The 26,905-nt window shown below is 41.7% G+C and overlaps 1 protein-coding gene across 2 annotated transcripts in view; it reads right to left on the bottom strand.

The window, feature by feature from the left end:
• Positions 1-26,905, bottom strand: part of ATRX (ATRX chromatin remodeler) — a 115,805-nt gene that overhangs the window by 39,457 nt on the left and 49,443 nt on the right. For both annotated transcript variants that reach the window (XM_073641015.1, XM_073641016.1), the window contains exons 19-26: positions 22,593-22,739; positions 21,078-21,255; positions 12,053-12,190; positions 5,083-5,258; positions 4,868-4,985; positions 2,281-2,426; positions 1,862-1,953; positions 905-1,077 (exon numbers count right to left, since the gene is read on the bottom strand). In XM_073641015.1, the coding sequence (XP_073497116.1) occupies positions 905-1,077; positions 1,862-1,953; positions 2,281-2,426; positions 4,868-4,985; positions 5,083-5,258; positions 12,053-12,190; positions 21,078-21,255; positions 22,593-22,739 (1,168 nt within the window). The remainder of the gene's footprint in view (positions 1-904; positions 1,078-1,861; positions 1,954-2,280; positions 2,427-4,867; positions 4,986-5,082; positions 5,259-12,052; positions 12,191-21,077; positions 21,256-22,592; positions 22,740-26,905) is intronic.

The following is a 26,905-nucleotide window of genomic DNA, read 5'->3' as shown; positions in this document are numbered from 1 at the left end:
TCATGTGATGTACTGAAGTGCAGTGAAATTGGGGGGTGTTATTTACAACATTCATTATACGATAAAAATTAGCAGAAAATTATTATTTATTTTTTTTGCTTCTATCGACATTTACCAAAACGTTTTGCAATTTTTGAGTACTGAAGCAGTGTGAGGGTTTATTTTTTTTTTTGCGCCCTGAGATGACAATTTTATTGATACTACTTTAGGGTAGATGCAATGTTTCGATTGCCTCTTATTGTGTTGTTTTTTTTCCCCAGTTACAAACCCCCCCCCCCCTCCCCACAATTCTGGACTTTTACGGATGTAGCAAAATCACATGTATTTTTTTACAATTTTTTAATACTTAATTTTCTTAAATTTGATTTGAACTTTTTTTTTAAACTTTTTCTTTTTACTTTTAAATGTATTGTAAACTCCCCTTAAGAGACTTGAACCTGCGATCATCTGATCGCTTGTGCTATATACAGCAGCACCAAAGTATTGCTCTATATAGCAAAAATCACAGGTCTCCTAGCCACAGGCTAGCTTTCACAGGAGTAACGTAACCCCACAGGCACGGGGCTCTTCAGCAGACCCCTGCTTGTCACAGAAACCATCAGTGCATTGCAGGGGTGCCGATGGGTGGTTAGGATGGCAAATCCCACTGCCGGCGCGCTGTAAATGGAGCTGTCGCAGATTGACAGCAGCATTTAACAGGCTAACCGCTGTGGGCAGAGCTTTGCTTTACTTGTGGCTGTTAGAGGCAGATGACGGCTAAATAACTCCGCAATCATCTGCCGACGAAGACGCAGGCTCAGTTTCTGAGCCTGCATTAAAGTCAGGAAGAATACAAAAAACTCTGTTTGTACCTGACAGTTTTAGTTCCATTCAAACTTTTACACACTGCATATGACTAACTCACTTTCTTCTACTTTAGCAGCTGCTGAAGTGTTTGAAGGTTCCTCGGGTTTGGAGTCTTTTCCGTTCCCACCGCGAGACCTCGAGTTCCACACCTTAATCACTTCCACATCATTATCGCTTTCTTCTGCGCTTGAGCTGTTCTCCGGTTTGCTTTTACCTTTTGATTTCTTTTTCCTAAAATTTTAAGCAAAGTTATTTGAAGCAGATCGGAGAGGCATGCGTGCTACTATTTAGCATCCATGAAATAATCTCTGCTACTTAAATGCAGGGCGCAGAAGTGTAATAATACATCCATGTAGTCTGAGGGTTGTTCATCACGTGGCAGATTTTTGCGTTACAAATGCACGTGTGTTACATGCTGCAGATTCAAGGAGGATTTTAACGTGCACAGGTCTGGTTCAAGAGCCACAAAGAGTACTTGAAGAGGTAGAAAATAAACTGGGAACAAACCCTAACAATCTATTCCATTTGCTTGCGCCTGCAAAATTCACATTAACACCATCCCATGAGGACATGCCCATAGCAAAGACTACTTTCAGCAACTCTAGAGGATTGCCAAACATGAGCAAGTCACAATGAAAAAGACAAAAAAAAAATAAAAATCTGAAACCAATTAGGCTGCTCGCAGCATAAATATACCTTCTATAAAACTGTAACCGGTTGATTCATAATTTAATTCACATTTTGGCACAACATGCCAGGACACAAGTAAAATCAATTGGCATTTATCTTTGATTGTTTGACTAATTCCTGGTGATCTTTCACATTACGTTATTGTTAAGTGATTTTCTGGCAGAAGATGATAAACACACAATAATTATTCTAGTAGGTAGGCCGCTCTGCCACAGAGGCCAATTTTGATTGCATTCATAATATTGTTGTACCCATCGGGAGGAAAAGAGGCAGAATGATCCTGTGGGGCTGTAACCCTTTCAGTGGTTGTAAGAAAAATGCTTACGATGAGGCTTCTTCTTCTGAACTCAGGGACATTGAGGATTCGTCAGAGTCAGACGCAATAAACTCCTCCATGCTGTCTTCATCAAAGTATCCCTAAAAAGAAAAACACACATGATAACGTCACTGCGATGGATCTCTCGGCAGCGGCAGGCACTGTCGTGTTAAACTCCAGCACATCTGTTTAGTCACTTGGAAAAAGTCTGGCTTACATCATTTCAAACAAAGCTTTAATAATGGGCATATATCTTGAAATATAACAGAATATGATCAGAGATGAAAGAGCAGCAGTCAAATCTATAGCACTGCATATTCAAAAGAAGAAAAAACTAAATTTCCATTATTTCACCGAAATTCTACCCACTATTTGGCATCATTTATTGGGGAAACAGACAAAAATATGTAGTCTGATATCTGCCGTACCTTATTTTCTTTACTAATATAGTCCAGCTGCAAGCACCAAGGGTGAGTCCAGATCCTACTTAAAACTTGAAAGTCCTGGAAAAGCTTGGTTCCAGATTTGCCTCGTCCGCCACCTCCTCCCTCACCACCAACACCACCACCACCACCTGTCAAGGTAAAAGGATTATACGGAGGGGCTATGGCAAGCTTTTACAAGATCTCAGCATGTGTTTTCATTTCACACTTAAGTTCTCTATACAGAAACCTGCTTTTAGGCCTGAAAAGTTAAATTGAAAAGAAAGTGAGTTATCTAAAACCACAGAAAAGAAAACCACATGCTTTATGTGTAGAGAAATATAGAGTACACCTCTCGGTCAATTACAGACACCGGCCAGAGTGCAGTCTAGTAACTTGCAGCCATTCACACAGTGACATTTGTATTCACAATATTGAGGATGCTCCTTGGAGAGGCACAAAGTGTCAAATATTTCTATGGTGCTGGAAAGCAAAAGGTTCTTCTGGAAATGTAAAAGGGTTTTTACAAAATTAAACAACAACTGCTTTTAGCTCAGAACATCATTCCGCTTTTAAAATTCCCCAACCTACTGAAAATTGTTCTTTCAGAGCTTGTCTACAGTAGTAATAGGTCATACAGCCTGTCATCTAAGCAGCAATGTAATAAGGGACTGGTGGGGGACGTAGTGATCTGGGATCCTGAACTTTTAGAAGCGGCAAAAGTTGTTGTTTTTTTTTTCTTAAGGGGCCGTCTGGGACTAAACAACTGACAGATCATACATATATTTGTGGGATAGGTCAATGACATAAGATCAGTGGGGGTCTGACGACCAGCACTACCGCCGATCTCCTGATCAGCTGATGTATGGGGCGGAACACCACAGCTCCGCACACTGTTTAGTGGCCAGTGGAGAGTACTGCAGTTTATCATCCATTCACTAAATAGGAGATAAGGTGCACAACGATGGTATGTAAAGATCTTGAACATGTTAAGGAAATAAAACAAAATTAAATGCTATAGTAGTATGTTACAATGTATTATACAATTAGGCGTCATAAAAAAATCCTTCCAAGACATACTTATATCAACAAGTAAGAAATGAAGAAACGCAGCATTCACTAAATCCAGAAGATAGGATCATCCTTTATTGTTGCATACAGGACATGCGAGTGGCAGAGTGCAGGATCAGGGGGAGGGAGGTGTTGGACAACGGCCATTTCACGCTCACGGCGCTTCCATGGGTCCAACCTTGAAAGTGCAGTGAGCGCGCAGTCCAACACCTCCCTCCCCCGCTCCGAATTTCCCTGATCCTGCACACGCCACTCATATGTCCTATATGCAAAAATAAAGGACGATCCTATCTTCTGGATTTGGGGAGTAATGCCTTTCTTCTTTCCTTATTCGTTTAATATACATTACAAAACTATATAATAAATATATATATATACACACACACACATACACACTTGGGTATATATAATCTATAAGATAATCCATAGAATATTATAAATATCCCTACATGTATTATCTTATATACACAGTGATGAATGCCACATTGTTGCTGATCATAAAGGCAGGCTATTGTCCCTCTTCATATGTGGGATATTTTTAATCTAGAAACAAATGATGAGAGATAAAAACTTAAAACAATTTGCACAGAAAACGAGACGGCCGTCTATCACATTTTCAGCTTAGTCCACCATACAGTGAAGAGTTTATAAAGTTTATTAAAAGCATAAAGAACAAGAAAATAATGAGGCAAAATGATATGATCCGATTAAATGCAGAGCTCAGCATTTATTAGATTATTTACACTGCTCCCCTCGGGGTAGAGTGGCATTACTAATGCACATGATTTATTAATATTCCTGAATTACTATCTTATTACCATCAAATCCAGTCTAATGATAATAGTCTGTCCAAAAATTCAGACTAAAATAAAAAGCCAGTTGGCAAGTTATCTGAGGCGCTCTTAACTGCACAATCAAAACTATTAGGAGAATGGTAGACTTTTTGTACCCAGATTTCACATCTGCAGCCCATCATGCACTGGTACACGCTGCAATTATACTTATGCTATCCTTCTGGTTGCAAATTAAAGTTGGTACAAAAACTTCAGACAAATCCCTCAAGAACAGGAAAAAACCTACTATAACTGCAGCAATTAACACAAAATAGAAGATCAATTTATCTATAATTTAATTCATTTATGCTGAAATGCCGGTTTAAGCCATAAATCCAAATCATTCACAACAAATTCCCAAAAGTACTCATGTGAATATTAACAGTCTGTATGGAACATAATATGGCACCATTCGCTTTCTACTGGTCCATACTGGGCCCATGTGCGACTTTAATTTATACAGAGGCACATGGAGATTTCTAGGGATTGGTGGGAGCTATAGCGGTCGGACCCCCAACAATCAGAAAATTATCCCTTATCCTTTGGATAGGAGACTTCATTAAAACTTGAGAACACCCTTTTAACGTGTATGAACCCGTACTGCCTCACCTTCTGTTTCCATCAATTTTAGAATAAAAAATACGAGCACATCAAGCACAACTTCGGTCACAGACTCACTAGCTACCTACCTGCTATATTGTCCAGATAGTAACGATACAGTTTGCACTGTATTGGTGTCATCCGAACCGATAAGACATATTCGTACTTGGGTGGTAAAAATTTTGTCAGAGCAGTGTAGTCTCTTCTCTGAAATAAACGACCAGCAGTTTTTATAAGTTAGATGACGGTTTATCATACACCAGCTAGACACAAAACCACGCATCAGCTCAACATTACAACTCGCCTGTACACAGCCAGCCAGCATTTCATAGAGAATATGTGCACGTTTCTTCATCACTCGGACGTCCACCATGGTGGAGTCAGCGCACTGCCCATTCTGGATTGGATTCATGAAGCGATTTCGAAATTCCTTGATGGAGCCAAGCAAGTTTTCCTTGATGAAGTTAACCATGCAGTGGTCTGAAAAGAAGTTCAGAATTAGTTCTAGGCTTGGAAATGCACAAATCATAATAGTGCGGTAAACTACCAATAAACTGGAAAACTGATTGCCTGTACTTAAGTTCTTGAAAGTTTATAGGCATCTCCAATTGTATTTCTATGGCCACTACTGGTCACTTGTTTTATATCTGATTGTAACTTTAATTGAGTGCGAGCACTGCACTCTTACTTCATTGTTCAGAAATGGCCCACAAATGACTGAAGCATGCACTCCTGAGGGGAATAATTTCCTTGGTCAAAATTTTAAATGGAACCTTTATGGCGTCACTTAAAACTCTCTCATGGAACATTAGGGGTTTGGGGAACGCCAAGAAACGAAATATTGTATTCTCCCAGATACGTAAATCTCAAGCGCAAATAATATACCTTCAGGAAACCCATTTAACCGCGGACACTGTGTCCAGAATGAACAAACCCTGGATACAGTGGCACAAACATGTCACACATACTTCTTATTCTAGAGGTGTAGTTACCATCGTGCATAAGTCAGTGAGATGGTCAGTGCAAACTGTCAAAAGAGACTCAGAGGGTAGATTTATTTTCGTATAAGCATTTATAGATATGGTGCCATATGTAATACTCAACATATACAACCCACCACCAGCCAAAATGGATGTACTCCAACATGCAGTGATTTTTGTATCACAGTACCCAGATGCTAAAATGTTATGTATGGGAGACTTCAATATGATTCTTAGTACACATTTGGATAAAATGAGCCCTGCAAACACTAGGTCTGATAGTGAAGACATCACTGCCTTACATACTTTCATAACGGAGGTTGGCTGGATTGATTTGTGGAGGCAGCAGCACCCACTCCAGAGAATTTTCCTGCTACACACCGGCTGTTCGATGTTTATCTAGAATTGATCATATATTTGGAAACATTACGGCATTTTAGGATTTAAGTAAAATTGAATATTCCCCTAGAACGGTGTCGGACCACGCTCCACTGATAGGAGCCCCAAATGAAAAGATGCTAACAGACCCAAGAGGTTTCGCATACATCCGTTTTGGTGGTCTCTTATAGAAGAACATGATAGGATACCAGATCAAGTGGAAGTATTTATGGCAGATCATGGGGACTTCCCTGACAGATTGATAGTATGGGACACACTTAAAGCATATCTTAGGGGATTTGCTAAATCAACGATTTCATACATTAAAAGGGAATCGTTTATTGGGAAGCAGAGGCTTGCCGAAGAGTGCAAATTATTAGAAGCTGAATATAATTAACAATCCCTCAGATAATTCCTTACATAACTGGCTTGGGAAAGGGAGGGAGTACCTGACCCATCTGCAGGAAAAAGCACAGAGAAAACTTTTCTTTTCAAAACAAACTTACTTTGAGCTGAGTAACCAATCGAGTAAATCCTTAGCATACATAGTCAACAAAATCAGATGTCCCCATCAATACTGTCCATTAACACAAGGGAAGGTAGCCCGCTGCTTAAATCAGATCAGATTTCAAGCAGATTGGAAGAATACTATAAAGAACTTTATAACTCCCAATCCAACCATACTATAGAGGAAATTGATGAATACCTAAATCAAATAGAATTCCCTAAACTCTCTTGTGAACATCGGACGTTCCTGGATGGAGATATCACTATGGAAGAAATAAGGGAAGCAGCCATGTCTCTATCTAATGGGAAGGCATCGGGACCCGATGGCATACCCATAGAATTATATAAAAGATACATAGACCTGATAGCCCCAGTTCTGTTGCAAACGTTTTGTGAAGCACTTCCAGGACGCTCTCTTAACCCAATCCTTCTATGATGCTACTATACTATTGATCCCCAAGCCAGATAAACCAATTGAAGAAGGTAGCTCCCATCGCCCCATATCCCTATTGAATACAGATTACAAAATACTTACAAAACTCATAGCCAATAGATTAAAAACAGTAATATTAAACATTATACATGAGGATTAATCTGGCTTTATGCCGGGAAGGTCTACTTCATCTAATATTAGAAGAGCTCAAGTGTTAACACAGATGGGCCATAAATATCAGAAACCCTGGGCTATAGCTTCTTTAGATACGGCGAAAGCCTTTACTCCTATATGACAAGGACTTACATTCTAGTAAATGGAATATTATCGGAATACTTTAACCTGGGTAGAGGAACCAGACAGGGAAGCCCCCTATCTACAATGCTCTTCGCTCTAGCGATAGAGCCTATTGCCCTTAAAATTAGGCAGGACCACGCAGACGACCTGATCCTCTTTCTAAACAAAATAAAACAATACCTTCCAAGAGCAATTGACCTTATTAATTACTTTGGGGAATTATCGGGCCTTAAAATTATTGGAGCAAATCTGTGGTTATGCCACTTATAGATAACATAACCGTTTTGTTTTTTTTGATTACAGGTAGTACAAAAATTCAAATATCTAGGCATTCTAATTAATCAAAACCCAATTATGGATCTGAAGGATAATGTGTACCCCATAAAAGACATGATGAGAAAAAAATGTGAAAGTTGGCCCCAACTTCCATAGTCTTTGGCTGGAAGAATTAACTTAATCAAAATGATCATCCTTCCAAAATGTGTGTATGTATTAGAACATTCTTCCATTAAAATGCCTAAAGAATTTTTTTGGAAACTGCACGGCATGATAGCGACATTTATATGGGGCTCAGCAAGGCCCAAACTAAGTATTGGATCTGTGCAGAGACCCAAGGATCAAGGGGGTAGCGCGGTGCCTGACCTATTTCTCTATTATTTAGCTGGTCAGATACGATATTTGAAGTGTTGGATAAGCAGTGATAAACTCAATAATGCAGAAGCGCATCTTATACATTTATTAAATGAGAATACACCATGGGCTATATTAGAAGGCTCTTACAGGCCACCACAGGGCTTATTATTTGCACATAGCCTAGAAATGCAGGTGTGGCGCGAGAGTAAGGCTATGTGCCCACGATGCAGAAATGAAGCAGAAAATTTCTGCAGCATTTCTGCATCTCCCTGGCAGAAAAAAACGCATGCAGATTGTACATGCGTTTTTCCTGCAGAATACATGCGGATCCACATGCGGATTCACATGCGTTTCCGCATGCAGATTGACAAGCGCTTTCCAGGCGATAGCATCACTTGGAAAGTGCTTGACAACTAGGTCACACTGTATAAATCCATGCAAACAGCATGGATTTATACAGTGTGAACCGTAAAAATTAAAACAAATAAAAAGCTATACTCACCCCCGAGGCCCCGGCGTGGCTGCAGCGCTCGTTCCTGTCTGGTTCCTGGCTGCCGGCATATCGCGAGACAGAGCGGTGAAGGGCCTGCGGTCACATGACTGACGTCACCGCAGGTCCTCAAGCGATGCCGGCATTCAGAGACAAGCCGCCGGACAGGTGAATATAAACTTTATTTGTTATTTTATTCTTTTTTTACAGGTACAATGGTACCCCGGTCTGGATGAGAGTCTCCTCTCCTCCAGAACTGGGTACCATCCGCACATAGAGACGCATAGAAGCCGCTTGTAAAAATGTACAGTCGCGGTTTCTATGCGTCTCAATGCAAGTCAATGGCGGGAGTTCCGCTGCACTTCCGCAAAATTAAATGACATGCTGCGGATTTTTGTACGCAGCATAAATGCTGCGGAAAAATCCGCAGCATGTGCATAGAACATGCGGAATCCCCTTGGGGACCATGGGGTGCGGATTACCTAGCATTTCACAAGCGTTTCCGCTGCGGAAATTCCGCAGCATAAACGCCTGAAAAACGCTACGTGGGCACTCAGCCTAAGCGTATCGTGGGGTTTACTGATCAAATGGGAGAAACCCAAAATATGGGATAATCCTGAATTTCCACAGCTTAAAAACCTACAGGACACAATCTTCTGGAAGCAACACGGAATAACACTTAATCAGATTTTTTTAAAACAAAATTTTATTGTCATTTGATCAAATTTGTGTAAGGTTTGGAATCCCTCATAGGGACTTCTACAGATATCTACAAATGAGGCATGCCATAACACACCAATTCCCACATCCTAGGAGGCAAATATCTAAATACCCATTGATAGGAGTACGAAAAACTCAAGGACCTACAGGCGTGGTATCTTCTCTATATACTTTTCTACTGAATTCTAAAATCACTTCTACCCAACTTGCTGTTGAGAGTAAATGGCAGCAATTAATCCCTGCCGTAACCGATGATCAGCGGAATGATGCACTGGAAGCGCATATGGTGGTGTCACCAGCCGCCAATAATAAATTAATTCAATTATATATACTACATCAATCTTACCTGACCCCAGTGAGAATGTATAGATTTGGTAGAATGGCATCTGATGAATGCCACAGATGTAGGGAATCAGGAGCGAATTTCTGGCATCTTATTTGAAATTGTGGGATAATACGCAAATATTGGGGTGAAGTGAAAACTACACTAGAACGGATAATTGAGATACCAATTGAATATAGTCCAGAGTTATGCGTCTTAGGTGTTGTGGACGAGGAAATGTGGACACACTATGATCAGATATTCCTTCGTGAGGCTATATTTATGGCCAAGAAAGCGATAGAACTAAGATGGATGGGAGGGAAGTCTACTACTATCAACCAATGGAAAAAACTAGTGAATGATACAATACCATATGAAAATATAGTATATAGGAATAGGGGATGTCCCCAGAAATTCCAAAGGATACGGGAAAGATGGTGCAACTCGCCCTTAACACACTTGCCCCCTGGTGCCATGACTTCATTAATCTCACGTTATGAGTCCTGATATATGCCCTTTTGAGTGCATGGGAAATGATATATGATATATATGGGCTGTAAGAGTGTACCTCTATTGCAACTGTAATTGATATATATACTGAATTCTGATAAGGAATGGGCCGGTTTAGTAAAGAGTGCAGTGATCCACAATGAAGGTTATGTTTCAAGCTATTTGTTTTGTTTTTTTCTTTTTCTTTCTTCTAACTGTTTACTCTGATTATTGAGAACGTGATGTAAATTGTATTAAACTGAGAATGGTTAATGTTTGGATTACCCTGACCTTATATTATGACAGTATCCGTTTGTAACCATTATCCTGTGGAATTTTTCAATAAAAAGTTTTAAAAAAAACTGTAAAACTGAGCCCCCTCTATCAGGGATTTTCAAATTAGAGCTGATCATGAGTATTCATGGCTTAACATGCAAAACTGAAAGACTGTCACCAGATTTCAAAATACAATCTGCATCTATATATATATATATATAATAGTCTTATCCTGTCTGTCTGTCTAGGAAATCCTGCGTCGCTCATTGGTCCGACAGCGGCCAATCAGCGCCGCGGGATTTCTGAAAAAAGATGGCGGCCATTAGCAGCTCATCTGCGGGACAGAGCTCAGCGGCGATGCAGCCGGGAGATGACCGGCGCGAGGCGCTCATCTCCCGACCGCCGGCGACACTGACCTCCATGCGGCTAGGGTGTCAAGGGAGGACCGGGGAGCGGCGCTGCGGGTCGGGATACTTCTGATGCGAGAGCCCGCTCATGTCCCGGGTTCTCACAGCGGAAGTAGCCGCACAGGCAGCGGCGCTGACATCCATGCGGCTAGGGTGTCAAGGGAGGACCGGGGAGCGGCGCTGCGGGTCGGGATACTTCTGATGCGAGAGCCCGCTCATGTCCCGGGTTCTCGCAGCGGAAGTAGCCGCACAGGCAGCGGCGCTGACATCCATACGGCTAGGGTGTCAAGGGAGGACCGGGGAGCGGCGCTGCGGGTCGGGATACCTCTGCTGCGAGCAGTCGCTCATCTCTCGGCTTCTCGCAGCGGAAGTAGCCACACAGGCAGCGCCGCTCCCCGGTCCTCATCAATACGATTCGTTGATTGGTCGCGATCTGTCGCCGCGACCAATCACTGATCTTGGCCCAAAAGTTAAACACCGCTGTGCTGATTGGTCGCGGCCGCTGCCCGCGACCAATCACCGATCTGGGCGCCACATTTAAATTGCGTCCGCGACCAATCAGCACAGCGGTGTTTAAATGTGTCTGCAAGATCGGTGATTGGTCGCGGGCAGCGTCCACGACCAATCAGCACAGCGGTGTTTAAATGTGGCGCCAAGATCGGTGATTGGTCGCGGCCGATATTTAAATGTGGCGCCCAAAACGGTGATTGGTCGCGGGCAGCGTCCGCAACCAATCAGCACAGCGGTGTTTAAATGTTGCACCAAGATCAGTGATTGGCCGCGGCCGATATTTAAATGTGGCGCCCAAAACGGTGATTGGTTGCGGTCGCTCATGTCAGCGAGATTGGCGCCAAATTTAAACAATGCTCTGCTGATTAGTCGCAACCACCGGCCGTGACCAATCAGCGATATTGGCGCCAAATTTAAACACCGCTTCGCTGATTGGTCGCGGTTACCGGTCACGAATAATCAGCATTATTGGTGCCACATTTAAACACCGCTCTGCTGATTGCGCCCGGTCGGCCGCATACATATTCTTGAATACCCGATGCGTTAGAATCGGGCCACCACCTAGTACATTAATAAAATCTACTGGGCCTAATGAGGCTGCTGTACTTGCGTTAAAAATCCATATTAGAACTTATATTAAGCTTTTTGAAAAGCTTTCTCGCTCTAACAATGGAGAGAAAAACTTTTCAAACGGATCACACAGCAATGCATTTTTAAAGTAAGTACATCAGTCTTGGCCAAATGCTTTGCGACAATAAAAATGGCTGTACGGGCTCACGGGAGTCAGTCTGTAGAAAATTAATAAAGAATAAATATGAAAGAAACTACTTACATTCCACCAGATTATTCTGCAGTGGTGTTCCTGTCAGGATTATTCTTCTTTTTGTCCTTATAGAATTCATAGCCTTAGAAACGGCAGATGCTTCATTTTTAAGAATATGGCCTTCATCACATACCACAAAGTCTGGGCCTGGAGGGAAAGAGAAAAATATATGGAAAGCCAGAAAACAGCAACTCATGACTTCACCACCTAGATTTTCTATATCAATACTATAGAGAACATAGCTCATCTATAGTGCAATAAAGGGAACCCATCTGGTTACACTGGAACAATACAAAGAAAAAAGTCAGTATGCAGATACGAGCAGTCCGGTGCTGACCTCAGCAACGCTGGAAAATCTGAGAGAAGAGGGGGTATCCTAGACTAAAGCATGGGTAGCCTGCACCAGCGAGCTGTCTGAAAAGCTGGCGCTCATTGTGGAGATCTGCAGAGAGGACTGTGCATTGGTGGGTGCACAGCAACACCCAAAACAAGACACTGCCCCTGGTTGGTGAGATTTCTACCCTTTATCAAAAGGTCGCTTTAATAAACATCTGGATAGTTATATTACACGTTCATTCATTATACAGTGCTAAGAAACAGGTCCATTTCTTTAGTTCATGTAGTTAAGAACGACCTCACATATCGCTCAATCTGAGTGGGTGAAGAGAAACTGACACTTATAAGGTAGATGGGACGCTGAACCCTACGCGCCTCACCCACAGAAGGAAATCCTCCAGGGTAGATCTATCAAAAAGGTATGTACCAAAGTATTAAAAAGTACTGTAACACTCTTAGTCCAGGGTCTCAAACTGGGACTGGTCTTACAATTTATTGCCAAAAGCATTTTACAAGGCATATTAATGTCCTGCACTCGAAATTGTGTCACATGCCCGCTGCAGCCAATGAACAGCCGCTGTTTGGCTGAAGGTCATCAATCTTTTATTAGGGTGGACGACTGCTGTGATGAAATAGTTAAGGCTCCTCCCAAAAAGCAGGCTCAAATTGTTGTCACATGCCCACTGAGGCCAATGTCACGTTACTCCCAAGAAAAGTTGCAGGAACAGCACGGCACCACTGCGGGAAGAGCGTATGCATTGCTTTTATTATAATTGGGGTTGTCCAGTAGTGGAAAGCTCGCCCTAAACTGCCGTTTAGCTGCAAAACAGTGGCAGATTACAATCAACCTACTGTAACAATATCCGGGATATTAAAAACAAACTAAAAAATGTGCCTAAGCACTAAGAGGCTTGTTCTTGCTACATGTCCGGATGTTGTGCTCGGCGCAGTTCTTCACCAGCACAGAGTGGTCATAGACTCCCGCTGACGTCACCTCAATAGAGCGGCAGTTTCTCTTCCTGTTGACATGGTGGGACTACTGGTGTGCTGCTGTTTGACAGCCAGCTTCCCGCTGCCTAATTGGGGGAGCCGGCTGTCAATCAGCATGACGCCAGTAGTCCCACCCAGTCAACAGGAAGAGAAACTACCGCTGTTGACAGGGAGCAGCTGAATATCCGGCAGGAGCGCTCAATGACCGGAGCCGGATACAACAGGCAGGGAGTTGCCTCTGTTAGAAAATACATGCCTGTTCGATCTCAGGCATATTTATTTTTATTAAAGTCCCAGATAGCCCCTTTATGCTGCAATCAATTTAAAGACAATTCAAATGGCAATTGTAAAGTACAGGCCAGTCTTGTCTGAACATTATGGATGTGACTGGTTCCTAGTGCTCATCCACATCGGTGCAGGAGCTGCCTGCTTTATTAAGCAGCTGTCAAAAAAAAAATTGCTTGTGTACATGAAAATAGGTTAATATACAGTTCACTGTGCACATAGAAAGCAAATGTATGCCCTGAACCACCGTGTTATCCCGGCCTCTCAGAGAAACCAATAAGGGTGTATGATCAAAACAAAGTGACTAAACCGCACAATTTGTTTGCAGGCACAGATCCAAGATCATGAGTTTTATCCACGTATCTGTCACAAATGACAGCAATGATTGCTATGGTCACATTTTGGCTTAAAAGTATGTGCCACTGAGTGTACAGGAGATCGGCACACGCATACGCCCAGTATCAACTTCAATAGGACTAGTGCTGTGTTGTTCATCCAAAATTGACAAGCAGCTTATTTACTTGTTGGCACCAAAAATCCATCCAGATTCTTTTCCATTCCAAATGGCTTGATCCATAAAAAGGGGGGAAAAAATAGAATTTCCCTTGAAAGTGCAAACCAATTTAAAGAGGGCAAGTCTTTAGGTTTTCCATCATCATCTAGTTATGTGCCTCCTAATTATGATTATAACAATTTGTTCGCCCCTGCAGCCTGACAAACCATAAAAAAATATTTTTATACACTACACACTGTATGGCAATCAAAGCAGAGAGGCCTAATGGGCGTTTACAGACCAACTTCGGCACCTGCTGTGAGATCGCTAACAAAGCCCCTCTACCGAAGATTGATGGGGCTAGGTCAGACCTCACAGCAGGTATGGAGGGTTGGTCAGTACATGCCTGTCTGAACGCTTCCTTAGGATCCTCATTAGGAGGCAGAACGTGCTGGCAGCAGTTTAATAACAGGTAAACTGATGACAGTTTCCCTCTAAATAGTCAGCTACACACAAGCTGAGAAAAGGTTCCCCTCATCCCCAAGTATCCAACGTATGTTTTTGGGCATTGTCGGGCTGCACTCCATGTAACTTTTTTGTTTGAACTATAGATATTGGCTGAATGAATATCTAGTATATGATCAGCTAACAGGAACCTCCAGGACATCATCATCACCAATCTGCATCTACGCATAATGAACTCCTGTGGGTAAGTAACCTATACTGCAGTCACACCTGAATTTTCTGGCTTCCAGTGGAGCTAAGCTTTAGAACCAGGTCAATAATCACATACTGACAGCCATGTATATCTAGGTCTTCTACTACTGGGACAGCCATTAAGAAGGATCAAGCTGTGCTCTTTATACCTTTTGCACAGGGCCAAAAGAAAGTGTTCCGGAGAAGGGAAGCATTTCCCTGTTTTATGATGTGCAAAGTAGTAAAAGGAAAGATACTTTGGACTATGCAGAGTGACCACTGATAATAGGAAGTATGGATTTCTAAAGCATGCTGTCAGTAGAAGCATAAAAACCAAAGCCTTCAGGCTTATGTTAGACCAAAGTAAGCAAAAAACAATACACCAGTTATTAAAGTAGAAATCAAAGGCAAGTGCAATCAAGCTCCAGGTTATTTTCTTGCTGAGAAGAGGTGAAATAAACGCTGCTAACACAAACCAGCAATGAGATGCTCGAGTCAATTAGGACGAGTACAAAGCTTGGCATGGTAATGAGCACAGCATTTAGACACACATGGTTCTGACAAAGTGCACCATAAAGCTCTGACCAGATTTAATCTCTAATCAGTATTAGCCCATAACATGCACCTTACAGATAACTCACTTAATAGAAAATGAGAGGAGGGGAGACACAAAAGTTCCTGCTTGAAAGGGCAGATTACAAGATTTACAGAATTCTAGAAGGAAAATAAATACAAAACATATGACTTGCCCCCAATTCTCCGCTTTACTTAGTGACCAGGGCTGGAGTTTAAACAAGGCATCAAATGACTGAACACAAGACCCAGGACTCAGCCCCACACAGACTTCTCAAGAGAACAGTTTATTTTTTCTGCTTGAGCGGTGGATTTCTTATGCCAACATGGACGATGACAAAACTGTTACCGAAAGAGTACTGAACGAGATCATACCCGGATGCACATGCAGATTGAAAAAAGAAAAATGACACAATCCCGGAGAATGAAAGACAAGGTCCATGTATGACCACTGAATACCAGGTTCACGCTGCGGTTACTATCAGGTTATTAAAACTTAGATTTAGTGATTTCTTAACCATGGAGAAAAGTAACAAATAATGGGCAAGAAATGAGAATCACTAATGGAGAGTCCACACGTTATGGTAAAATTAAAGCTTTTACTGCAAGCTTTAACCCACTCTTGGGTCACATTCAGAGATCAAGTCTTCACCATCGTCTTCATTATTGCCCAAAAAAAAAAATACAAAGAAGAGACGTCCATTTTTTATCCGAGTCATGGATCAAAACTTGTCAATGCACGTATACTCGGACAGCACACCGATAGCATCCCAGTGCTGTCTGATATTCACTTAAAGGTTGCTAGAAGTTCGAGAATCTTCAATCAATTTGTTGCATACAAAAAGTATTAAAAATTGAGAGTCCTCTTTGGTTGATACCTATTAATGACTAAGTGAAAATATCAATCTAGCAAGCTTTCGAGGCTACACAAACTTATTTGTTACCATCTTTTCAGCAAGCCATTAACAGGTATCAACCACTGAGGAGTCTAATTATTATATTTATTGGCTAACATGATACAAAGATATTTTTCCTGTGCATACTAGACATGGATATTAAAAACTGACAGAGCAAAGACTGATGGAAATCTGATTCAGCACACTGATGGAAATCAGCCTTGTTTTAATGTACAAGAAGAAAAAAATAGATGTCTGAATGAGTCGGCAGGGCGAATGCAGACGTGGGGATATTGCACCACACTACAATAAATGTGCATGAGCTTTAGAAAAAAAACAAATATGCTGTAGAATTTCATATCTACATTGTGCGCAACATGTCATGGAAATTCTGCAGATTATCATCCCTTCAATGCATAAGGAGAAATCTGCAGCAAAATGAAAAATATATATCCTACAAAAAAAATGGGCAACTAATGCATATCTGTTTATTAGTATACATATAAAAAAGGCCATCATGAAGGTATCATGAAAGGTGCATCAGGGTTCACGCCATCCCAGAGGGGAGATTTGCTATGGGCACACATATCCTACTCCTTAGGGTTACTCTTATATTTTTGCACATAGCATATTTATATCTTATGTAGGATTGGTGCCACAGAACATGTACAACTACGTCGGCCTCATGATTGTTCACCATATGAATCCAAGAACATGCTTCTATCACACTACGTTGGTATGGATGCTAACCTTCAAAAAAGCTGATCATGACAAGCATAGGAATTTAAATACATTTGTTCTTTCCTAGAAAAAAAATTACAACTTAATGGATTGCCTTGGAACAAGTATGCCACTCAGGCAGGACAAAACTTGGTTAGTGGCTTTCTCTAGGCTCTCCCCCATCCATCCCGCCTAGCTCTTTCTAGCACAGAAGGTAGTAAGAAATTAACTATAACATAGATAATTGTTACAAGTGAAGAAAACATAAATATAGGGAAAGCCATTTTGTTCCAAAAGATACTGAAGGAAGAAATGTCTACTGTGCATGTCAGTATATTACAAATAAGACACAGCAATGTATAACATGATAGATGCAAACAATTGAGAAACTTTTTTTTTGATTATTTAATTTAAATGGTTCCCAGCAGTGAGTGTTTTCCTATTTAAAGTCCCAGCAGTGAGCCAGAGCAACACACCATAGCGGCATTTACTGGCAGCCAAGTTCACTGCCGGCTCTGACTCACCGCCATAACAAGCTCCAAACAACAGCACAGCTGCATCTCAGCCCTGTCTAGTGCCGCCAGAAACTACTGGACGATAACCGTGCGTTACCTCTGCTTTATGGTACTGGGGAGTGCAAGGTCCGGACCCAGGGGAAAAAATAACAACATGCAGCAGAAGAGTTATAGTGCAGGTCTAACATTCACTTACAAGGAATTAATCTGTCCCCCAGCACTAAAAGCTCATAATGAAGATAAAGGCCGAATTCAGACGTCCGTGTATCACAGCCACAGTACAGACCGCGGGTCTACTGACCTGAACTCAACAGCCTCATATATGGACCATGATACACAGACGTGTGAACTCGACTTTAGTGGAGAAAACCCCTTTATTAGCTATCCTTAGGATGGGATAAAAATATGATCACTGGGGTCCAAACCCTCAGACTCCCATTAATCCCAATAACGGGGGTCTCAAAGTCCCTGTATGAATGAAGTTCACTTAAATTGGACTGACTGGTGATGTAAATGTAGCAGTGGTATGAATGCTAGAGCACCGCTCTGATCAATTGCATGGGACTGACAAATTGCCTAAATGAGTCCCATAGAAGTGAATGGAGTGGTGGTCAAGCATGGACACCAATGCTCCATTCACACAGTGAATCCCAATTTCAAAATGGGTTGGAGTCTCAAATGCTTTGGCTTTTAAAAGTTATTTTGAAACTACAACTACCAGCATGCACTAATGGCTGCGTTCTACACCCCATAGCCTCCATATATTAAATGTGTCACCAGGTTATGCCGTGCTGAGGACAGTATAGGGTGGTGACCGGTCCTGAATCTAGAGCTGGAGGCTTTTCCTTTTTTTCCCTAGTTGTCACCTTCATAAAATCCCTGGTTACCTGCTGTAGCACTAGCAGAGCTGAGGGGTTAGCTCAATGCTGGGCACGCTCAGCCCTTGAGATTCATGTGTTAATGACTAGGGTTGAGCGAGTATGTTCTGTCCGAGTACGCTCGGGCCGAGCTCCGAGTATTTACAGCTGCTCGGTGATATGGTTGAATCGCTCCGGTGTGCATGATTTGCGACTGTTTGACAGTTTTATTACATGTGAGGAATGTGTAAGAAATAGACATTCCTCGCATGTAATAAAACTGTCAAACAGTTGCAAAACATGTTCACGGGAGCGATTCAACCATATCACCAGGCAGCTATAAATACTCGGAGCTCGGCCCGAGCATACTCGCCGAAAGGGTTAATAGAACATACTCGCTCAATACTATTAATGACCCTGAGGAGATAGCTGGGTGGGTGGGGGAGCGGCAGCTCATGAATAAGAGCACCCCAGAACTGCAGCAGATGTCCAAAGATTTTATAGAAATCACTGCTAGATGAAGTAAACCATTGCCGGGTCTTCATCGCTGCTATATACTGTGCTCAGATGGGGTACTATAACCTTATAACAGATTCACTTTGAGGCAACAATAGCATGTACTGTGTATGCTGGGAGTTGTAGTTTCAAATCTGCTTTTCTTTTTATCCAATAGTGATGTTAACATGTGACAAAAGGCTACATTATAAGACTATGGTCGGCAAACATGCTCACATTTTCTGATTAAAATTCACATGAGGTGACATCTGATGTACCGCTCTCCTCCTCCCGCTGTGCTGACGATTGTATACCAATCAGTCAGGGGTCGGATAATCACTGCCCAGTATACAGGACCCGCTAGTGAAGTGCTACAGAGCCATGCAGTAGGAAACATGCCCCAGCGGATTACAGCTGTGCTCAGGTGGTGAAGAGCTGGGCAGGTAAAAGTGAGCAATGTAGCACACTTTACAGCTTGCAAGGAATGATGGGAAATATAGTTTCAGCATGTTCCCTTGCAGTAGCAGCTCAGCAATGGCAACGAAATCAAAGTTTTCTTCTTTTACACTGATGGCTGCACTGTGAGAATTACTTTTTGACCTCAGAAAAACTCTTTAAAGGGAATCTGTCAGCAGATTTTTGCTATGTAATCTGAAGACAGCAGGAGAAAGTCTGAGACACAGAATTCAGGGATGTGTCACTTTTCACGAAGAGATTAACATTACAGGACTACACTAAACAACGCCCCCCTCCCCCTGTGATAAGCAGCTCACTGTCTATAGACTATGTACACAGAGCCTGGTGCGGACGGGGTTAGCTTTCTCAGCTCTGCTTCATTGCAAAATCGAAACGCTATGATTGTGTGAGAATGGCTGCACCCAGTAATCTAGGTGATTCAACTTCTCTGCCTACATCAGGCTGCTCTCAGATGAGGTAGCAAACATCTGCTGACAGATTCCCTTCAACTGCAGATTCAAACAAATTAAATACTTAAAAAAAAAAAAAAAAGACTATGGCCTTGATCACATCAATTTGTGATTGGGAATTAAGTTCATAGTTTATGATTGTAGAGGAGAGAGGACAACGGTGAAAAAAAAAAGTATAAAACCTAGCTATAGGCAACCTGGTGGGAGATGCATGTTGCCCAAACCCAGGACATGATTTAGATACTGAAGATATGCAGGATTTACTCTGCACCATTTTAGAGGAAATATACTTTAGAAGACTATTCCGGATTTTCTCCTCGCCCCACTCCCCTAGACTGACAGGTCCCTTAGTACACACAGGCAGAGACCTGTTAGCCTAGTGGAGAGGGGTGGAGGAGATGCTGGGGACTAGTCATCCAAGACACAATCCCCGGCCAGCTTCAATGTATGCTTTCTGTGAAAACACCGCAACATTTCAGCGTAAAACATACAGGGGATACAATAACGAAGCCAGTGTCCGATTCATGCTGCGTATGGTATAGGCAGCATGAACTTTGTCAGGCTCACTTTAAGGGAACTCCCACTCACTCTTAAAAGCAGATGATATGGGAAAAATAAGTCTCCAAAAATCAGATAATAGGACATAGGCTAACCTTGAATTTACGTGGTCACGAGCAGTCAAAATATTTTGCATATGAGACCACTACATAAGCAAAGAGAAGTGTGCACAACACAGACATTTGCTTTAATTCTTTTCGTTTTCCCTTTCTGAAAAGCATCATTGCCCCCATAATAAAAGCAGTCACTAGCTGCTTATTGCACTTGTTCCACAATCAAGTCTTCTTCATAAGAAACCATTCTTCTTAAAGCCCTTGTCTTGCCCTGGGTTCAGAAATTATATTACCTGACAAGTAGTATGGGAGACCTAAGCCAGCCAAGACATGTTAACCAGCCTTTCACTAGAAAAGATGGTGATGGACTGAAACTTGGAGCCATAAGGAGTTAGTTTGCTTACTTATACAAGAGAAAAGCTTGGATGTGGAGCATTAAGATCCATTGGTTCTGCCCTTTGGTCTGACAGATTGTAATCCGCTATCTGACGACAAGTGACTTACACAGCTACAAGCCAACCAAGTCATTGGAAATCCTTTACCTAATATTGAGTGATACATAGGCTAAAAAGATGAGTGCATCTGCCTGCAGAGAGTACATCAGGACAAAACATACATTGCTTATTAAAAGGAAACCTTACCAGGATCAACCAGGGTCTTCTGGTACACTTCCTTCAGCTTCTTGCTCTTGACATTCCTTCCTTGAGTGAGGTTTCGGTACATTTCATAGCCGATAATCAACACTCCTCCATTATCATGCCAGCGCTGTAGCATGTATCCTCGCTCTTGTGGACGCTTTACTGTCGCAAGTTCACACACCTGACAAAAGACAACCACATAATGTAATAACTCAAGCGATGAAATATTAAGCTCTGGACCACAAGGTGACTTTAGCTTGTAAAGTAGACTTACTAGGGCAGATTTATCAATACTGCCTAATTCTTACACACATAGTGTAGACAGACTAGGCCAAGGGTCTCAAGCTCGGCTGGGTGTATGGGCTGCATATAGTAAAAAAAAATAAATAAAAAAAATAGCATTTGAAGGGCCACATTCTTTGCAGGACAAGACAGTTTTCAGTATTTTTTTCTAGTCGACTTTTTGATAATTTTTTGAAAATTGTTTTAATGGCATTTATTGTATGAGTTATGGTACAGTTTTGGATCATTAGGGATGTGGAGATAACAAAAGTTTATTTTTTGTACTTAAAACAGCATTTTTAGTGGCAAAATATTTTTTCTTCATACTTTAATAAAAAAAAAAATATATATATATATTTTTTTTTTTTTTGTGTCTCCCAATTGAGTCCTATATAGAAATATTGTCTTACTATTAGCCCCATATAGTAATTCTGGCCCCATCTAGCAGCAACGCGCACCCACCCATCTAGCAGTAACGCCCCATCTAGCAGTAACGCCACCCCCCCTCTCCTGGTCCCCATCTAGCAGTAACGCCCCCCGCCCCCATCTAGCTGTAACGTCCCCCACCCCGGTCCCCATCTAGCTGTAACGTCCCCCACCCCGATCCCCATCTAGCTGTAACGTCCCCCACCCCGGTCCCCATCTAGCTGTAACGTCCCCCACCCCGGTCCCCATCTAGCTGTAACGTCCCCCACCCCGGTCCCCATCTAGCTGTAACGTCCCCCACCCTGGTCCCCATCTAGCTGTAACGTCCCCCACCCTGGTCCCCATCTAGCTGTAACGTCCCCCACCCTGGTCCCCATCTAGCTGTAACGTCCCCCACCCTGGTCCCCATCCAGCTGTAACGTCACCCACCCTGGTCCCCATCTGGTAGTAATGTCACCCTTCCTGAAGCTCTTCATATACATAGTGGGTACGGAAAGTATTCACACCCCTTTAAATTTTTCACTCTGTTCTGTGCTCAGCAGTTTCCGCCAGCACCACAAATATTGACCACTGCTCCATTCAAACTGCTCCTCACACTGGTTGAAAAGTGTGAGGGAACAGGGAATCTAGGGATTGGTGGGGGTTGAAGCAGATTGGACAATAATGTACTTTGTCAGAATGCCACTTAAAAAACAATTTAATTCACTCTAAAGTACTAAAATTAAAAACCCAGATTTTTGGATCTAGCTTCAGTGACAAGAATAGTAAATGGGATAGCAAATTACTGCACTTTAAATGTACTATACAAACCTCTAAGGCTTCATCATCATCGAGGCCGTCCTGCCATTTTTCAAACTCATTGGTCCAGTTTAAAACAGTATTTAAAGGACAAACCACCAGAGCGGTGGAAAATTCTAGCTGGTCACTGAGCAGAACCGTGTGTAGAAATGAAACCACCTAAACCCAAAAAAATAAACAGCATAAGATGTGATTTACCAAACTGAGCACAAAACTTACAATTAAAGGGGTTTTCTGATTTCAGAGAATTCATGTCACCAGTTACATGTTTGTTTTTAAAAAAAAACAAAACAAAAACACAAACTTGTCCCTTACTTACCCTTCCCGATTCCAGCGTAGTATCCAGGGCTGTGGAGTCTGTAAGCCAAACCTCAGACTCCCTCATACATGGCTCATGTTTAAGTGATAAATTTACTGTAGCACAGATTCATCTCAGCTAAAAGTCTAGACCCTTAGATCAGGAATAGGACAGACATTTATAGGACATTTCATAACTTTCCCAAATTCTTATGAAAAAATATTCCCCACAAACTGCATTGAACTACTGTACCCAATTTATTAGATATTTTAGGAGTCGGTCCATTTTATACCGACTACACCAAGATGGGCTCCGACTCCACAGCCCTGGTTGTATCTCCGCCGCTGCTCTTGGTGTATTATTGTCTGCAGCGATGACATCACATCGAAAACGCTGCAGCCAATCAGTGACCTGAGCAAAGCATCTTGTGCCATTAACTTGGGCACAGCCGCTGAGCTCACTTTTTGGCCACAGCCCTGTTGATGTGATGTCAGTGGTGGAGGAGACTTGGTGCTGGTCCGGGGAAGGAGAGTGCAATATAGTTTTTCTTAAAACTGCACATGCAATTTTTTAAAATCAGAAAACCCCGTCAAGGTTTCTGAAATGTCAATGTATTAACAGCTATAAAAATACAGACACTGGTGTAAATGAATAAAGATTAAAGGCAATCAGACATCATTTTGTATATTAACAAAGATCTCAGGGTCCTATAGTCAATGTAATGTCCATAATAAAGATGGTTTTTGATTTTGTTCATATGTTGAGAATATCTCTCTCTATCTCTCTCTCTATCTCTCTCTCTCTCTCTCTCTCTCTCTCTCTCTCTGCAATATTTCCGCGACATCGCCTCTCACATCAATTCATAGAGTGATTCATTTAAATACATGGGAGGGTTCAACAGCCAGGTTCTGGGACTAGAAAGGGATGCTGTAACGTCATAGTGACTCAGGGAAACGGATTTTCATACATAATCACATTTTATATCTGAATTTATAACATCTTGACAAAATTAAAATGTAAAAACATCTTTATTATGGACATGATATTGAACAGAACCCTGGGGGCAGCTTAATATGCGAAATTCTGATATCAGGTTACCTTTAACTACTGGCCACTTTGTGGTCCAAAAAAATAAAACTAAAATTCACGGAACCTGCCCAAGAGCAAGTGTATATGGTAGGATGAGAGAAACCACATCCCCTCATTAGAAAGCAGAGGTGCCAGCAAACTAGTAGTAGTAGGTACTTTTAAAGACCTACTGAACCCAACAAATCTATTACATTGTTTACTAAACAATTTACCAAAAAGAAACATGCTATGGATACAGGGATCACCAAAAATAGAAAATAGTTGTATTGAACCACACAGCAAACAAAGTCAAAAATGGCACAGGGATAACAATCTTAACCCAAAATAAGGCTACACAGCCCATGCATCTCCAACAGCCAACCAAGAGGAGCCTAAAGAATGGAAAACACAAGAGAAATAGAACACTGAGGAAATTTGCATATGTTGTCAACAATTTATGCTTGGACATAAAGGACCAAATAGAATCACAATGTAAACAAATGAAGCAAAATAAAATCAGAAATAGACTGTCAGAAATAAACTTTCCATACAAATGGAGGATAGTGTTAATGTTAACAACAAGGTACCAGACTGTCAGACCCCTGAGGAAGCTACAGTGTGTGGCAACACATGTTGGGCACTTTTGCCCTGTTGCTCAGCTCCAACCATTTGCTAAATGAGGATCTTGATATGGCATCTTAAGGTTTTTCAGATCCTAGATCCTTGACACTATTATGTGTCTTGTAATTATTTCCAACAGTTTTGATAGCCCTTTTTGGTATGTGCCTGTTGCTTATAACAGGTTACATCTTTCTCATTGCTCTACTACTGGGGAGAATAGGCACTTTAACTTATTTATTACTTTGACAAACTAAGGTGGACTATTCCTACATATTTTTTTCTGTCGATACCTTGTTGTCAACATTAAAACTATCCACAATTTGTATCGATAGTTTATTTCTGACAGTCTATTCCTGATTTTATTATGTTTAATTTGTTTACATCATGATTCTATTTGGTCCTTTATATATTACCAAGCATAAATTGTTACCAACATATGCAAATTTCCTCAGTGTTATACTGCTCTATTGCTTTCCATTCTTTAGACTCCTCTTGGTTGGAGATGCATGGTCTAAGCGTGTAATCCCCATGTCATTTTTGACATTTTAAATGTTTTTCATTGTTTGCTGTATGGTTCAATAAAAATATTTTCTATTTTTGGTGATCCCAGAATATGTCTGCCCACTGTGTATCAGACAAGAGTGATGCATGAATTAGACCTGAATTTGATTGGACTGATCAGCTGATTAACGGCATCAGCAATTTTTTGCTGTTTATTTGTAGGTCATAAAGCCAGTTTGGTCTGGATATATTACTTTAGACATAATTCCTTACAGCCAATATTTTGATATCCATCATCTATGGAGAAATAGGTCTATATACCTCAGGGAGCTGAGGATATTTCCCTTTTTTTTTTAGGGATAATAGTAACAATTGCCGCTCTTCTAAATTTAAACCTTTGGCCTGGGGCAGCTCATAGAGTCTCATGGCTTTCAGTATCGCCTCTATGCTGATGACACAGATCTACTTCTCTGGACCTGATATCACCTCCTTACTAACCAAAATCCCACAATGTATGTCTGATTTTTCATCTTTCTTCTCTGCTAGATTTCTAAAATATAACATAGATAAAACAGAACTCATCATCTTTCCACCATCTCATTCATCCCCCCCATCTGACCTATCTATCAAAGTCAATAGCTGTCTACTCTCCCCAGTCCCTCAAGCTCTCTGCCTTGGGGTAACCCTGGACTCTGATCTCTCCTTCAAACCACATATCCAAGCCCTTTCCATTTCCTGCCGACTCCGGCTCAAAAATATCTCCCGGATCCGCACATTCCTCAACCACAAATCTACAAAAACACTAGTGCATGCCCTCATCATCTCCCGCCTCAACTACTGCAACCTCCTGCTCTGTGGCCTCCCTTCTAACACTCTCGTACCCCTCCAATCTATCCTAAACTCTGGTGCCCGACTAATCCACTTGTCGTCGTCCCCGCTATTCCCCGGCCTCTCCCTTCTGTCAATCTCTTCACTGGCTCCCCATTGCCCAGAGACTCCAGTTCAAAACCCTAACCATGGCATACAAAATTATCCACAACCTGTCTCCTCCATACATCTGTGACCCGGTCTCCCGGTACTTACCTGCACGCAGCCTCTGATCCTCACAAGATCTCCTTCTCTACTCCCATCTTATCTCCTCTTCCACAATCGCATACAAGAAATCTCCCAAATCTTGCCCTCAAATCAGTTATGTCACAAAATACTTAATAAATAATTTTTTTTTGCCAGGAAGTTATAAGGGTTAAAAGTTGACCAGCAACTTCTAATTTTTTTTTAACAAAATTTACCAAAACTTTTTTTTTTTAAGAGACCACATCATATTTTTAACACTAACATTTTGTTTTAGCCCCAGCTTTTACATTTTCAGACTGGGAAATGGGAAAAAAAATGGCACCAAAATTTGTCCCATAATTTCTGCTGAACGTAGAAATACCCCATACGTGGCTGTACAGTACTACTTAGCCACAAAGCGAGACTCGAGGGGGATGTAGGGCTTTTTGCCTGCCTGAGCACAGATTTTTCTAGACTAGTACGCAGACTCTATATACAGAGACCCCAAGTGCTAGAGGAGAAGAATACTTCTCAATTGACCCCATTTTGGAATTTATACCCCTTTGGGAATTTATCTACAGTTGTAGTGACGATTTTGACTCCATGGGTGTTTTCCAGAAACAAGCAGCAGTAGATATTGCCAAGTGAAAATTGCAAACTACCATTGTAAAGTCCAGAATGTTGTAGTGACGAGCTCATGCTTCTGGAGACTTGCACCAGTAAATTAAGAGGGTCTCATCGCTACAGAAATGACAAACATGTGGACGCTAAGGCTGTGTGCCCA

This window comes from Phyllobates terribilis, unplaced genomic scaffold (genome assembly GCF_046119375.1).
Source record: "Phyllobates terribilis strain yellow unplaced genomic scaffold, ASM4611937v1 Scaffold_7__3_contigs__length_470593459, whole genome shotgun sequence".
Classification (NCBI taxonomy): domain Eukaryota; kingdom Metazoa; phylum Chordata; class Amphibia; order Anura; family Dendrobatidae; genus Phyllobates; species Phyllobates terribilis.
Note: the sequence above shows the minus strand (reverse complement) of the source record. Positions and strands in the feature narration are given on the sequence as shown.